This window comes from Apaloderma vittatum, unplaced genomic scaffold (genome assembly GCF_000703405.1).
Source record: "Apaloderma vittatum isolate BGI_N311 unplaced genomic scaffold, ASM70340v1 scaffold28450, whole genome shotgun sequence".
Taxonomy (NCBI): Eukaryota; Metazoa; Chordata; class Aves; order Trogoniformes; family Trogonidae; genus Apaloderma; species Apaloderma vittatum.
The window spans coordinates 1-12,967 of NW_009694409.1; the positions used below are offsets into that span (position 1 = coordinate 1).

A 12,967-nucleotide genomic window follows, 5' to 3' on the forward strand; every position below is an offset into this window, starting at 1 on the left:
ACCCAGCTCTTCAAGGCACGTGTGGGAGCACCTCTTTGTCCTGAGCACCCGCTGATGCTTTCCTTCGCCCTCTCTCTGTCCTCGCAGCTCGCTGCCGGAAGAGAAAAGCAAAACAAGCTCTTCCTTCGAAACTGGTCCAAAGCCGAGCGAGAAGCCAGATGCGGAGCAAGCTGAGCTGGATCCAGAGCAGAAGCGGAGCCGTGCCCGGGAGCGGAGCCGTGCCCGGGAGCGCCGGCGAGAAGGACGATCCAAGACTTTTGACTGGGCCGAATTTCGCCCCATCCAGCAAGCCCTGGCGCAGGAGCGTGCGAACGCTGCAGACTCCTCCAAGAGCGGCTCTGCCGCCTTCTCTAGGGACACCGGGGCCACCGATACCGACTCGGGAGAGCTGGAGCGGGAGCGGGCCCGGCGACGGGAGGAACGGCGCAAACGCTTCGAGATGATCGATGCCGTGGACGGGACAGGGTCGGAAGAGTCGCTGAGGATGGAGGTGGATCGAATCTTGCCCGTCCCGACGGACATCAAACCGCAGAATGTCCATGTGGAGATCGAGCAGCGCTGGCACCAGGTGGAGACCACCCCGCTGCGGGAGGAGAAGCAGATCCCCATCACGCCCCTCCACCTTGCCCACACCGAGGACCGGGACGAGGGGCTGGCGGAGCAGCACTTGACCACGCTGCTGGAGAAGGAGGTAAAGCGGGGGGTGGGGGGTGCAGGCTGCCTGCCGAAAAATGGCCTTCAGGTCACTGCAGTGACTCTAAGAAGCCTGGACAAGGCTTAAAAAAGCTGCATTTACTCTTGCTTAGGAATAGCAATGGGTGGGGATGCCGTAGGGTCCCCTGGGGAGCTGGCAGGGCACAGATCCGTGTCCGTTCCCATCTGGCTCTGCCGGCAGCTTTCATGTTCCCACGGCTGCAGAAAGGGCTGTTCTTGCGGAGAGTGATGTTTCGTTATCCCCTCCCATGTAATGCAGCCTACCCTTGGGTTGGTTTTTAGCCAGCCTGCCGCCAGTGAACGGGGTACAACTGATGTGTGTTGACCAGACTCTAAATTCAAGCTCATAATTCCATGTGCCTCTGCAGCTGTAGAGATTTGTGTCTGCGTTACGACTACAAAACCATGAACTGGCTCGAGTTGTAGCACGCACCACAAAGGTTCCCTTTTTGTGGAACCTACATCAAACAATTGTACGATTTTAGGGAAAAGAACAGAGGAGACTCAGCTCCCTTGAAAGAGACCTACTCCTAGGATAACAAAAGTTGTTGTTAGTTGGGATTAAGGTGTACTAACAGGAATGAAAGGGGTGCAGGCATGGAGTAACCAGGAGTGTTGCTGATCTGAACTGGGCTGGGATTTGCCGGAGTCATGCTTGGCACAAGCTGGTGCCTTTCGTCCTTCACTGCAGCGAGCTTTACGCATTGCGTAATGCGTAACTTGGTTTTTCAGAGGGGAGGGGTTTTGCCTGGCAAAAATGAAATCCAGCTCCCAGAGCAGAGCAAAGCAGCAGTGCCATCAAAAGCTCCATTCGTTCTGTTTTACTTCCCCTCCAAACCGCCTGCTCCTTATGGCCGACCCCCTGCCCACTCCTTGGACGCTGTCTCTGTTCGTGTCCCTCCAGCTGGAGCAGAAGCAGAAGGAGGCCCTGGAGCTCCTGGAGCAGAACCGGCACCTGCAGGACCAGCTGAAAGTGGCACTGGGCCGGGAGCAGAGCGCCCGCGAGGGCTACGTGTTGCAGGTAGGAGAGCGGGGAAGAGAGAAAAACCCATCTTCCTCTGTGCCCGACGGGGACCCTGGTGGACTTCAGTCCAAGGTGTTCATGGGGATGTCCTAGTTGATGTGGAGATGTGCACCAAGAGACTTTTTTGCAAATGTTGCTAACTCTGTAGCCTTACCAGGTTCCATCTGCTTGACAAAACCTCTGATCTGGGATGTGGTAGAGAGGAGATAGCATTACCTGCCAGTGTCCCAGAGGAAAAACAAAACACAACCGTGGTAGACAGATGGGAACTCAGCATACTCCACCTCTGATCTATCCTATACTGTGTTTGCCTATGCAACAGCTATTTCCCCCGTTCTGTGCCCCAGATATTCCCCTCAGGCAGTGGATGCACATATGACTTTCTAAACATCTCGTAGCCCAGCAGTTGCTTCTGGCCGGGCGGTTTGTGTGGTGGTTACATGAGCAAACACAGCACCTGCAGGAATATCTCCCAGGTCTTCCCCATGGTCAGAGTGGGATTTGCACCCAGATGACTTGTTGTCTTGGATCACTTTGGTGGTTCCTTTTGTTACAAGATGCTTTTCCTCAGCAAAGCCTAGAAGCGTGTTTTGGAGATTCTGGCAAAAGAGATGGGAAAGTCTCTCGGGAAGCATTTCCTTCCTTCCTGCAAGGTGGACTTTTTCCAGCTCTTCCTCTGGGAGCTCTCCTGCCCAGAGGAGCCACGATGCCTCCAGGGCAACTTCTGGCTGGGTCCATGAGTCCATAGTCGTGTTTTGTCCGGCAGCAGCATTTTGACCTGTTAAAATCTACTTGACCAAACAATCTCTGGATCAAAGTGGCCCTGCATGGCCACACACTGCACTCCCATGGCAGCACACCTGGTGTTGACACTGAACCTTGGCGTTCCGTATTTCTCATGGGAGAAGTTGCCCCAGCAGAAGTTGCACAGGCAGCGGAGACAGCCCAGGCAAGGGGGCATCTTCCCTTCCTTGCCTGTTGTCTCCTTGGAGTTATTAGTGCATTTATTTCTGGAGCTGACAGCGGTTGCTTGTAGGAGTTCCATTTTCACTTGGCAGTGTTGGAAGAATAAACTCCCACTTCCCTGGGGCAAAGGCATTTGCCCTCGCTTTTTCCTGGAGTCTAGAAAAATCAGGGAATGGGGCTAAAAGCTGAGTGCTGAATCCACCATCAGGTTGGCTGCGTTGAAGTTGGCCATAGTGCCTTCATAGAAGGAGAGGGAGCAAGAGGGGAAGTCTGCAGAAGGGCTGAGCAAATCATCGCTGCACTGAGGAGTGACCCAGGCTTGGATCTAGAATTTGGAGAGGGTTTTTGGAAGAATTGGAGGCTTTTGCTTGCTCCAGTCTTAATTGTTCCAGGATTTTTCCTTGTGTTCCACCAGGAGCAGAGGGAATAAAGTCCTGAGGCAGAAGGGAGTAAGGCCAGCAAACCCTGCTGGGGTGGAGGGAGTGGAGTCACTGGGGGGGAGGCTTCTGCAGCCCCAGACTGGGCAAACATCACAGCACTTTTTTTGGATGGACCCTCTGAATTTCACGTGGCCCCCGCCTCCATCATGCCTGTTTTCAGAGAGGTTCCTACCTTGTCCATGGGGAGGGACAGTGGAGGTGCCTGATTTCTGCCAACCCATCCCTCCTCAGCTGCCAGGGGGGCACCAATCCCCTCCTTGGCAGCGTGACCAGCCCCATATGGACCCCCCGGTACTGCCCCCACCTAACAGACGCTGCACGTTTCGTAAGGCAGCCGCTGGGATCCCCACCCTCATGCATGTGCCGTGCACCGAAGCCTCTTGGGCCTTGTGTAACCCCTCTCTCACTCTGAGCTTCCTCGGGACGGGGCCCCACCAATTTCAAACCTCCCCAGGAAATACGGGGGAGCTCCTGCTCCTCACAAACGGACCAGAGATGTCCCCCCTCCCCGGCTCTGGTCACGGTGGGCGGGAGGGGTCACATACTAACCCGTCCCGGGTGGATGTTCTTGCATGTTTTTGGTGTAAAGCATGAAATTTAACTTAACGTAACTGAGTGTCACATCTGTGGGCTTTCCTTATCAGCAAGCAGAGTACAGCAAGGCAGGCCAAATTCCTAGGCTTAACGCTGTGCTTCTCTCGCCTCTTCCTGTCTGTGTATTTTTTTTTTTTTAAAGATACATAATTTCTGTCGCCTTTTGCATGACTCTTTCTGTGAGTTTTCTCTTTGCATGCAACATTGCTTTGGTTTGAATCTCACAAAGGTTGGTTTATTTTATTTTACATTCTCATCACACCTTTTCCCTCCCTTCACTTGTCGGGCTTTTTATTTTGTCCTTTGTTGGTTTTGGTTTGGTTTTGTTTTTTTGCAGGTAGAGAAATTAGATCCTCCCTAGCCTTAAACTTTCGCATAACAGCATCTCTTTAATGCGATGAGCAGCCACTAAGTCCTGTTTGGCAGTCCCAGAAATGACATCACCACGCCGGCCGTCCTGTCTCCCTGCGTTTGGGTGGGATGTGATGTCATTTGCTGTCACCTCACTTTCTGTTGTTGCTTTTGGTCGGTAGGACTGTGTTACCTGAACTGTGCACTTTTTGTTTCACCACAAAACGAACAAACACGCTAAAAAAAGCAGTTCCTTTCTTCTCGACCTGTTCCCATCCCCTCCTCCTTCTCACCCTTCCCGTTTTTCTCTCGTCTGTCCGTCTCTGTTTTACTGCTGGTGTTTCTTTTTCATTGTTTTTTGGTTCTGTTTGATTTTGGTTTGGTTTGGTGTTTTTTTTTTCCTTTTAGCCTGTTAACTGTACAGCTGTTTCGATGTTGTGGTCCATGTTTTCTGTTATTGGAAAGCAGTTGTCGCTCATCCCAAAAAAGAATAAAAAAAAAAAAAGGTTGGTTAAAACCAAAAAAATTGTGCCAAGAACAAATCATCCCAATTGGAGCATGTGGGTAGCAGCCAAATCGCTGTGAGGAGCTTTCCCGTGGCCTGCCTGGCCAGAGGTGTGACACTCAGAAAGGAGAGCCAAGAGTGTTACTAATCTAGTATTTAATCAATTTTTTTAAGACCGAGGTGGCCGCCTCGCCATCAGGTGCCTGGCAGAGGCTCCACAAAGTCAACCAAGACCTCCAAAGCGAGCTGGAAGCCCAATGCCAGCGTCAAGAGCTGATCAATCAGCAGATTCAGTCGCTGAAGCGCAGCTACGCCGAGGCCAAGGACGTGATCCGGCACCACGAAGCCGAGATTCAGAGCCTGCAGGCGAGGCTCAGTAACGCGGCGGCCGAGCTCTCCATCAAGGAGCAGACGTTGGCCAAGCTCAAGAGCGACCTGAGGAGCGAAAAAGAGAAAGCCAAAGAGCAGCTGGAAGAGTGGCAGCACGGCGAGGCTGCGCTCAGCTCCCAGCTGAAGGCCAGCGAGCAGAAGCTGAAGAGCGCGGAGGCTCTGCTCCTCGAGAAGACCCAGGAGCTGCGGGACCTGGAGATGCAGCAGGCGTTGCAGAGGGACCATCAGAAGGAGGTGCAGCGGCTCCAAGACAGGATCGCAGACCTGAGCAGGCAGCTGAACGCCAGCGAGCAAACCCGGGTCCTCATGGAGGAGAAGCTGCAGAAGAATTACGAGGCTTTGCTGGAGAGCTGCGAGAGGGAAAAGCAGGTTTTGATACGGAGTCTGAAGGAGGTGGAGGATAAGGCCAACGAGTACGAGAACCAGCTGCAAAATAGCGAGCAGCAAATGGAGATTCTGCAGAAGGAGAAGCTGAGTGCAAAGTTTGAAGGCAGCGAGCTCGTCCACCAGCTGGAGGAGCAGCTGGTGATGAAGGAGGCCAGCATCCAGAAACTCGCGGAGCACATCAAGGAGCTCGAGAGAGAAAGAGATCAGATCAAATGTCGGTTCCACGAGCTCATGAATCAGGTTGCCGAGTCGGATAACGAAGTCGCAAAGCTGCAAGCAAAGTTGAAGATGGAAGAGACCAACTACCACAATCTGGAGCGATCGTTCGAGGAGGTGTCGGATCAGTTCCAGGGTGTGCAGAAGGTGCTGAAAGAAAAAGAAGAAGAGCTGAGACAAGTTAAGGAAATGCACTTGAGAATTGTGGAGAAGAAAGATCAAGATCTCAGTGAGGCTTTTGTTAAAATGGTTGCTTTAGATAGCAGTTTAGAGGAGACTAAAGTAAAACTAAAGGCCAAGGAGGAGGCTTTAAAGAAATTAGCTAGTTTAGGCACAGGTCTGTGTGCTGAGGAGACAGAAGACCTTGGCCCCAGTCTTGAGGCTGATGAAAATCATCCTTCCCAACTGGGGCAGCCTCTGCAAAGTCAGGATGTCCTCCCAGCTCTGACTTATGCGCTGAAGGAGGAGGAAGATGAGGTTCTTGAGACCAGCCAGAGGCAAGCGGAGGAATTTGGCTCGCCATCCAAAGCTGTAGAGTTCCAGGACCAAGAGTTGATTCAGAAAGCCTTAGCAAAGCCTGATGTAGGAATCATGGGGGCCAAGAGGCAAAGAATCCGTTTCTCGAGCATCCAGTGCCAAAAGTACATCCATCCAGACGGATCAGAGAAAAACTGGACAAGCAGTACCTCTTCAGACACAAGCCAGGACAGATCGCTGTCTGAAGAAAGCATGTCATCAGAGCCAGCTCTTGGTTACCCATCATCTGGGACAAGTGACTCTGAGACCTATCTCTCAATCATCCATTCCCTGGAAACCAAACTTTATATCACAGAGGAAAAGCTCAAAGACGTAACGATGAAGCTTGAAAGCCAGCACGGCCAAAATCAGGAGACGCTTATCGCCCTCCACCATCAGTGGGCCAGCACAGAGTCTCAGCTGCGGGAGCAGCTTCAGACCAGCTTATCCCAAGTCAGTGCTTTGGTCTCGCAGCTGGAGAGCGAGAGGCAGGAAAAGTTCAAGCTCATAGAAAATCATGTTAGCGAGCTGGGAGGTTTCCAAATGAAAAATGATCAAGCACTGACTTGCTTAGAGAAGTGCAGGGAACAACTAAGGTGTTTGCCCAAATCAGACAAAGAGAAGGAAGGTGATTTGTTCCTTGTCGCTCTGTCCAGCATGGAAACAACCTTATCAAATGCAATCCAAGCCTTGAAAGGGGCACCAGGCCCCTCAGAGTATCAGCAGAGCGAAAGCCTTATCGCAGAAAGCCCCGCGCCAGAAGGAGATTTTTTGGGAGAAAAGGAGCACATCTCCAAGGAGCAACGAGTGGAGACGTTTGACGCCAGCCAGCTGAGGTGGCTTTCTGAGAGAGTGGCATTTGAGGCTTCTCTCATCAACCAAATAGCGGAGTCTTTGAAAAATGCGAGCTCTGAGATATCTCAGCTTCTGAGAGAGATCCAGGGAACGGCTGAAGTGGTTTTGTTGGAGCCGGCAAATGTTTCTCATACAGCAGTCGACTTGGCCAGCGTCCTATCTAAGAAGCTGCTGCTGGAAGGTGAGTTCTGGAGCCAGGTGGAGGAGCTGAGAGTACACTTAAGCAGCAGAGAAGGAGAAGCCGAGGGCAAAACAGAAACAACAGGTTTGGGCTTTTCTCCATGTTTTCTCAGTGCTGTAGCGGATGCGACATTGGTCAAGGCAGAGCTTGGGTTTGTCGCACAGAAAATGAGAGAATCTTTTCATCAGAGATTAAAAACAATTGAAGAAGACCTCCATAATACCAAAACAGCTCTCCAGCAGCATAAGTGCATGTTGGAGGAGATCCTCAAAGCATACAGAACTCCTGATTTTGACGGAGTTATGCACCAGATTTCTGAAGCGCTTGAAATTCAAAAAGATGCTTCAGAAAGAACCCAAATCTCCTGGGATGGGAGCTGTCTCCAGATGGTGCCATGTCAGGAATTAGCCAAGGTGGAGGACATTGGCGACCTGCCGGACCGTAGTAGTGAAGCTCTTGTTTCCATTCAGGAAGACCTTGCCCAACAATTGAAGGACAAATCAAATGTTCTGAAGGAGATATCTGTTGCCTTACTCTCTCTGCCTCCTGAGGAGGCAATGAGAGACTGTCAGAAGCTCCTGAAGATATCTCAGACTCTTTCGTATCATTCATGCATGGGAGACCTTGAACGGTATTCCTCCCTCTTAGTCCACGATGCAATTGTTCAGGCTCAAGTTTGTTACGCCGCTTGCAAAGTCCGACTGGAGCACGAGAGAGAGATGAAGTCCTACAAGGAGTCCTTGCAGAGCATGGACGCGCTCTGCCAAGAGCGTGTGAAGACGGTCTCTCTCCTGCGGGACGAGTACGAAGACTTGCTTAGAAAGCAGCAGGGTGAGTACAGCGAGGTGATCGCCATGCTTGAAAGGGAGAATGCCGATCTCAAGGCAAAAGTGTCCCAGCTTGACAACCAGCGAAGGCTCTTGGAGGAAGAAGAGCATAAACACAGCAAGAGCTTGAGCGAGTTACAGGGACGGTATGAGGAGGAGATTCGAAACGTGATAGAGCAACTGAACAGGACAGAGGATGCTCTGAAGGCTGAGAGGACGGAGGGGCTCAACCAGCTGGATGCCATCGTCCGTGACAAGCAGAACATGGAGCGGTATCACCTGGAGCAGATGCAAATGCTGGAGGACAAGTTCCAGGCCAAGATCAAGGAGCTGCAGGTCATCCACGGGGAGGAGCTGCAGGCGCTGCAGGAGCACTACAGCCAGAACCTGCAGCGCTTGCAAGAGACCCTCGACGAGTACCAGAGGCAGCACCCGGAGATGTCCCCCGCGATGGGACCGGGTGGTGGGGACACCTGGGTGGCTGGTGAGGCGGGTGGCACCGGGCAGGGCCCTGGCGGTGACCTGGACTCCATGCACGACCTGAGGGAACGCATCCAGGAGCTGGAGGCCCAAATGAACGTCATGAGGGACGAGCTGGAGAACAAGCACCTGGAGGGCAACGCTTCCACCTTGAGGGAAAAATACCAGAAAGACTTTGAAAACTTAAAGGTCTCGATATGTTTAACACTTTATGCTTTCTCCTGCTGAGCGTTTGAGAGGGTGTGTTCAGTCCCGGGGTTCGCTTGCTGAATTGAGGGGTGTCCCCCGAAAGAGCCAGCGTGACAAAGCAAGCTCTGAAGTGTTAGAAAGGTGTCTGTAAAGCATGGCGTTCTCCTTTTCTCCATGCTGGGGTATTCTAAATGCATTGCTGAGGGCTTGGTCTCAGCGGGAGGGTCTCTGGGCGTAGAGGGAGAGAGGGTGTCGAAGTAGCTTGGTAACATCACACTTTCCTTCAGTATGAACCGGTGGGGTTTCTCCTCGAACCCGAGGTGTGCATTTTGTTCGTGACATCCCTCAGCTCTGTCTTTCCAAATCTCCAGTCTGTCTCTGCTGCCTTCAAAACTGTAGGCTGAAATGGAAACCTAACGCTCCCAAAACCTCTGTTCCTGGGGAAAGTAGCTGCAAACGGATGTAAATTTCTGTAGCAAAGTAAAGCTCCTCTGCTCGAGGCTGCGAGGCGAACCGCCCTGGTGGGGTACACCAGCCTTTCTTTACACAACAAACAGTGCACAGTTACAGGAAACCCAGGCTAGGTGCAGAAAAACCCACCGGCAATGATGTGCCATCGTTCAGATTGCTCCACCGGTCCGGCTAGCTGGCCAACTAGCCAGAGGTGGTACAGTGTCTGAAAAAAAACCAAAAAACCCTCTTGGGTTTGGTATTTTGCTTTTGATGGGAGAGCATTCCCAGCTAGGAAGCGGATTTAGGGCAGCAGAGGACTCTCGGCAGCAGCAAGGGAGGTTCCCAGGTTGAAAGGGCAATGATGTAGCTTTCACCCAGCCCTTGTTCTTCAGAGTCAGCAAAAATGTGGGAGAGCTTGCTTCCAGCCACGCAATCCTTAGTGCATGCTTGGGCTGGGGTTAAAGCGTGGCTCAGCTCCAGCCAGAAGCTGGTTTTAGCCTGGGGAGAGCAGTAATTCGGCTGCATCCAGTCAGGGGTGAATCGGGTGTCCGGGGCAGGGAGAGCTGCCGGTGAGATGAGATTGGAGCAGCAGTGGTCACTGGACGCTGTCTTCTCCATTTTAACCCTCAGGAAGGAAAAGTCCTTCCCGAACTCCCTGTTCAGGTCCTTGTCCTGCCGAAACAGTCACTTGTGCCTGGGGATGGTTTTTGCTTTTGAAGAAGCAGAAAGGCCAGAACCAATACAGGGGCTGAGAAACAGCAGCAAGCACTGAACCTGCCCTCCCGCCTGAGTTTTCATCTTCTCTCTGCCAAAACTTGCAGTTTGCCTGGTGGGAGGCAAGCAGCACCTCCTGGGCAGAGGGGTCCGGGAGGAGAGCAGGGTGAGCCGGCCTGTCTGTGCACCTTTTGCAGAGGAACAGACAACAAGATAGAAACTTCCCGTGGTTAGAAACCCAACCAGGCGATTGCAAACCTCTCTGATTTACAGCTTTAAATGGGCTCGATTCTCCTCTTCTGCAGCTGATGGAGAATGTAACATCAGTAACATGAGATACCGGTTTGGATGTGTCCAAGGGTCCTGGGTTTATAGCAATGCATTTACAATATGTTAAATCCTGAATCTACAGCCAGGCTTAGGGAGAGGAGCATTCACCATTTTCCTCTGACATTTGTAATGAAGAATCCTGCAAGGCTGCTACTGGCACCCCTCAGTCAGCCAAGTCCAGGCAGGTTCCAGCACTGAGTTACGGAGTTTACCAAGAAAAAAAAGACTGAGAAAATGAAGAATGCCTCAGGGTTCAAATTTAAAGGGGAGGTAAAAAAGCACCAGAGCTGGAAATTGAGAAGTGAGGCTGGCAAAGGTTACAGAGCATCATTAGACAGCAAAGTGATGCTGAAGAGCATACACGAGGGTAAGTCAGTGGGTGTTAGTGTGATGGGGCATTTCTGTCACTGGGGGAGTCAGTCTGTCCCCCTTAAATTTCCCAGAGTTCCAGTGGCCCCAAGGTGACAGTTCTCGCTACCCACAGAAGACCCGAGTGTGAATCAAGAAGAAATCCGTTGAAATATGGAATTCAAGCCAGCCTGTAGCGTTAAGAGGGAGAAAAGCCCAGTTCAGTGCTTGGCCCCCCGGGGCGTGGGGCCCTGCATCCCCGGTGCCTGCCCTTTCCACTGTGGCTTTTCTGTCCTGCCTCTGTCCCACAGCTGTGTGTCTGTCTGGGATCCCGAAGCGCTTGGCGGGGCAGCTGGGCTGGCGGCTAAACTGGAAACATTTGCATTTGTCCCTCTGCAGAGGCAGGAGCGGGGTCTGTGCCTGCAGCAGGACCGGGTTGGAATTCAGTTGCTTGCGACTGGTGACTCCTGAGTGCCCAGAGTGTTGCTGCAGTGTCCTGGCCTAAATTCACTCCAGTTAGCAAATAATTGCCCGTGCAGCATTTGAATCGATGCTCAGTTGGGAGCTAAGGTCCTGGTGCTGTCACAAGGCAGTGGTTTTCCACCCCAGAGGCAGCTGCGTAAAATCAGGCATTGCAGAGGAGAACAGAAGGGGCACAGTTGGTGCTCTTATTTTATTGCTTTTGGCATGTACTTGGATTCCCCAATTGGGTCTAACCCTAAATCTACCCCGTCCTTCCCTTTCACTGGACCTGTCAGGGTTCAAGGGACTGCAGGACGAGCCCTGACCTTGCAAGGTCCATCTTTGACTGGCTCCTCCATGGTTGGGGAGGTGGAAGATCCCCCTGATGGAACTTGGGTGCTGACCTACCCGCTGGTATGCAGCTCCCGGTGGGCTCCCCACCGCTGTGACCCCGGCCCTGCGCTCCCGGGCCAACCCCTTCCCCCTCGTCCCTTTTTCAGGCAACATGTGAAAGGGGTTTTGCAGCTATGGAGGAGACACACCAGAAGAAGATTGAAGACCTGCAGCGGCAGCACCAGCGGGAGCTGGAGAAGCTGCGGGGGGAGAAAGACCGCCTGCTGGCAGAAGAAACGGCTGCCACCATTTCAGGTACGGGGACATGCCACAGGGTCCGTGGTGGTGGGGACATGGGGATGGTGTTTGCTCCAGTATAGAGGAGAAAAAGGTCGGATGGGGTGAGGGCTGGATGCGGATCAGAGGGAAATGAGAAAGAGCCTCGTGAGAGAGACATTTGGGGTGAAAGTCTGTCTCCTGGTCCTTCTCCATGCTTGACCCCCATCCTTGGCTGTAACAGGGTCTGATCCATCTGTTCCGTCTCAGAAAGGCATTAGTCATTCCTGTGGTAAATTTATTGCTGATTTCACGCTGAATTGATTCTTCAGTGCTCCAGGGAGTTGTAAAGTTCTGGAGCCCAGGGTCTCTGCATTGGGAGTCCCACAATTCAGGAAACAACATGTGAATTGGGCAGTCATTCGGGCTTTATTAAAAACTGGGCTTTGCAGAAGCCCCTGTGCCGCTTTGCAGCCAGGGGCGCAGACTGAAGGGGCTGTAGAGCAGTGGGGGTCTTGCTGGGATGGCTCAGTTCTTGTTCCTTAAAAAAATAAAACACAAAAAACCTGCAGATTGGTGCTGGGTGCTAATGCTGTGCAATCCCACGCAGCCATCGAAGCCATGAAGAACGCACACCGGGAGGAGCTGGAGCGAGAGCTGGAGAAGTCCCAGCGCTCGCAGATCAGCAGCGTCAATGCCGACATCGAGGCGCTCCGAAGGCAATACCTGTAAGACCATCATCATCCTCCATCTGTCACTGTGTCCCGCAGGGCGGTCACACATGTAGGAGACCCCTTTCTCCAATTTTGGCAATGACTTAGGGGCAGACTTGTTGCAGGGACCTCTTCCCTTGATCCCAACCTGTCTGCATCCTCAGAGGCTCCTGCTTGCCTGTAATCTTTCAGGCACCGTGTCAGTGTTCCCACCCAAATTCAGCTGCTCTGTGGTCCCCAGATGTGCAGATGTGGTGCTGCTTTTGACACAGCCGTGGCAGGAAGGTTGAGAACCAAGTGCCCAGAGCATACTTCATAGATCTCAGCTGGGTTTTCGGAAGTGTGAGGAATCTGGCTGTTTAACCTCCTAGAGAGTGTCCTCCCATCCCTTTTGGTGCCCAAGCACCGCTATGCCAGGAGAGGGAAAGGCTGGCTTGCTCCGAGCTTAAGGTTTTCCCCAGAGGGAGTGTACAAGTCTTTCCTCCTCAGTGCTCAGATCCCTGTTGGGTTGTCCTGGGGTGCTGGAGGGGGAGTGGGCACGGGTGGGTGTGTGCAGGGAGGACCCTACCCAACATGTGTTCTGCCAGGGAGGAGCTGCAGTCGGTGCAACGGGAGCTGGAGGTGCTTTCGGAGCAGTATTCGCAGAAGTGTTTGGAGAACGCTCACCTGGCGCAGGCGCTGGAGGCTGAGAGGCAGGCCCCCC

General features: G+C 52.7%; 1 protein-coding gene across 1 annotated transcript in view; it reads left to right on the forward strand.

Moving 5' to 3' along the window:
* Positions 1 to 87: 87 nt before the first annotated feature.
* Positions 88 to 12,967, forward strand: part of LOC104272554 (myosin phosphatase Rho-interacting protein-like) — a gene marked incomplete at its 5' end in the record, with an annotated part of 16,183 nt that continues 3,303 nt past the window's right edge. Inside the window, 5 exons of the mRNA XM_009867579.1 lie at positions 88 to 691; positions 1,619 to 1,735; positions 11,443 to 11,590; positions 12,162 to 12,279; positions 12,852 to 12,966. Of these exons, the coding sequence (XP_009865881.1) occupies positions 88 to 691; positions 1,619 to 1,735; positions 11,443 to 11,590; positions 12,162 to 12,279; positions 12,852 to 12,966 (1,102 nt within the window). The remainder of the gene's footprint in view (positions 692 to 1,618; positions 1,736 to 11,442; positions 11,591 to 12,161; positions 12,280 to 12,851; position 12,967) is intronic.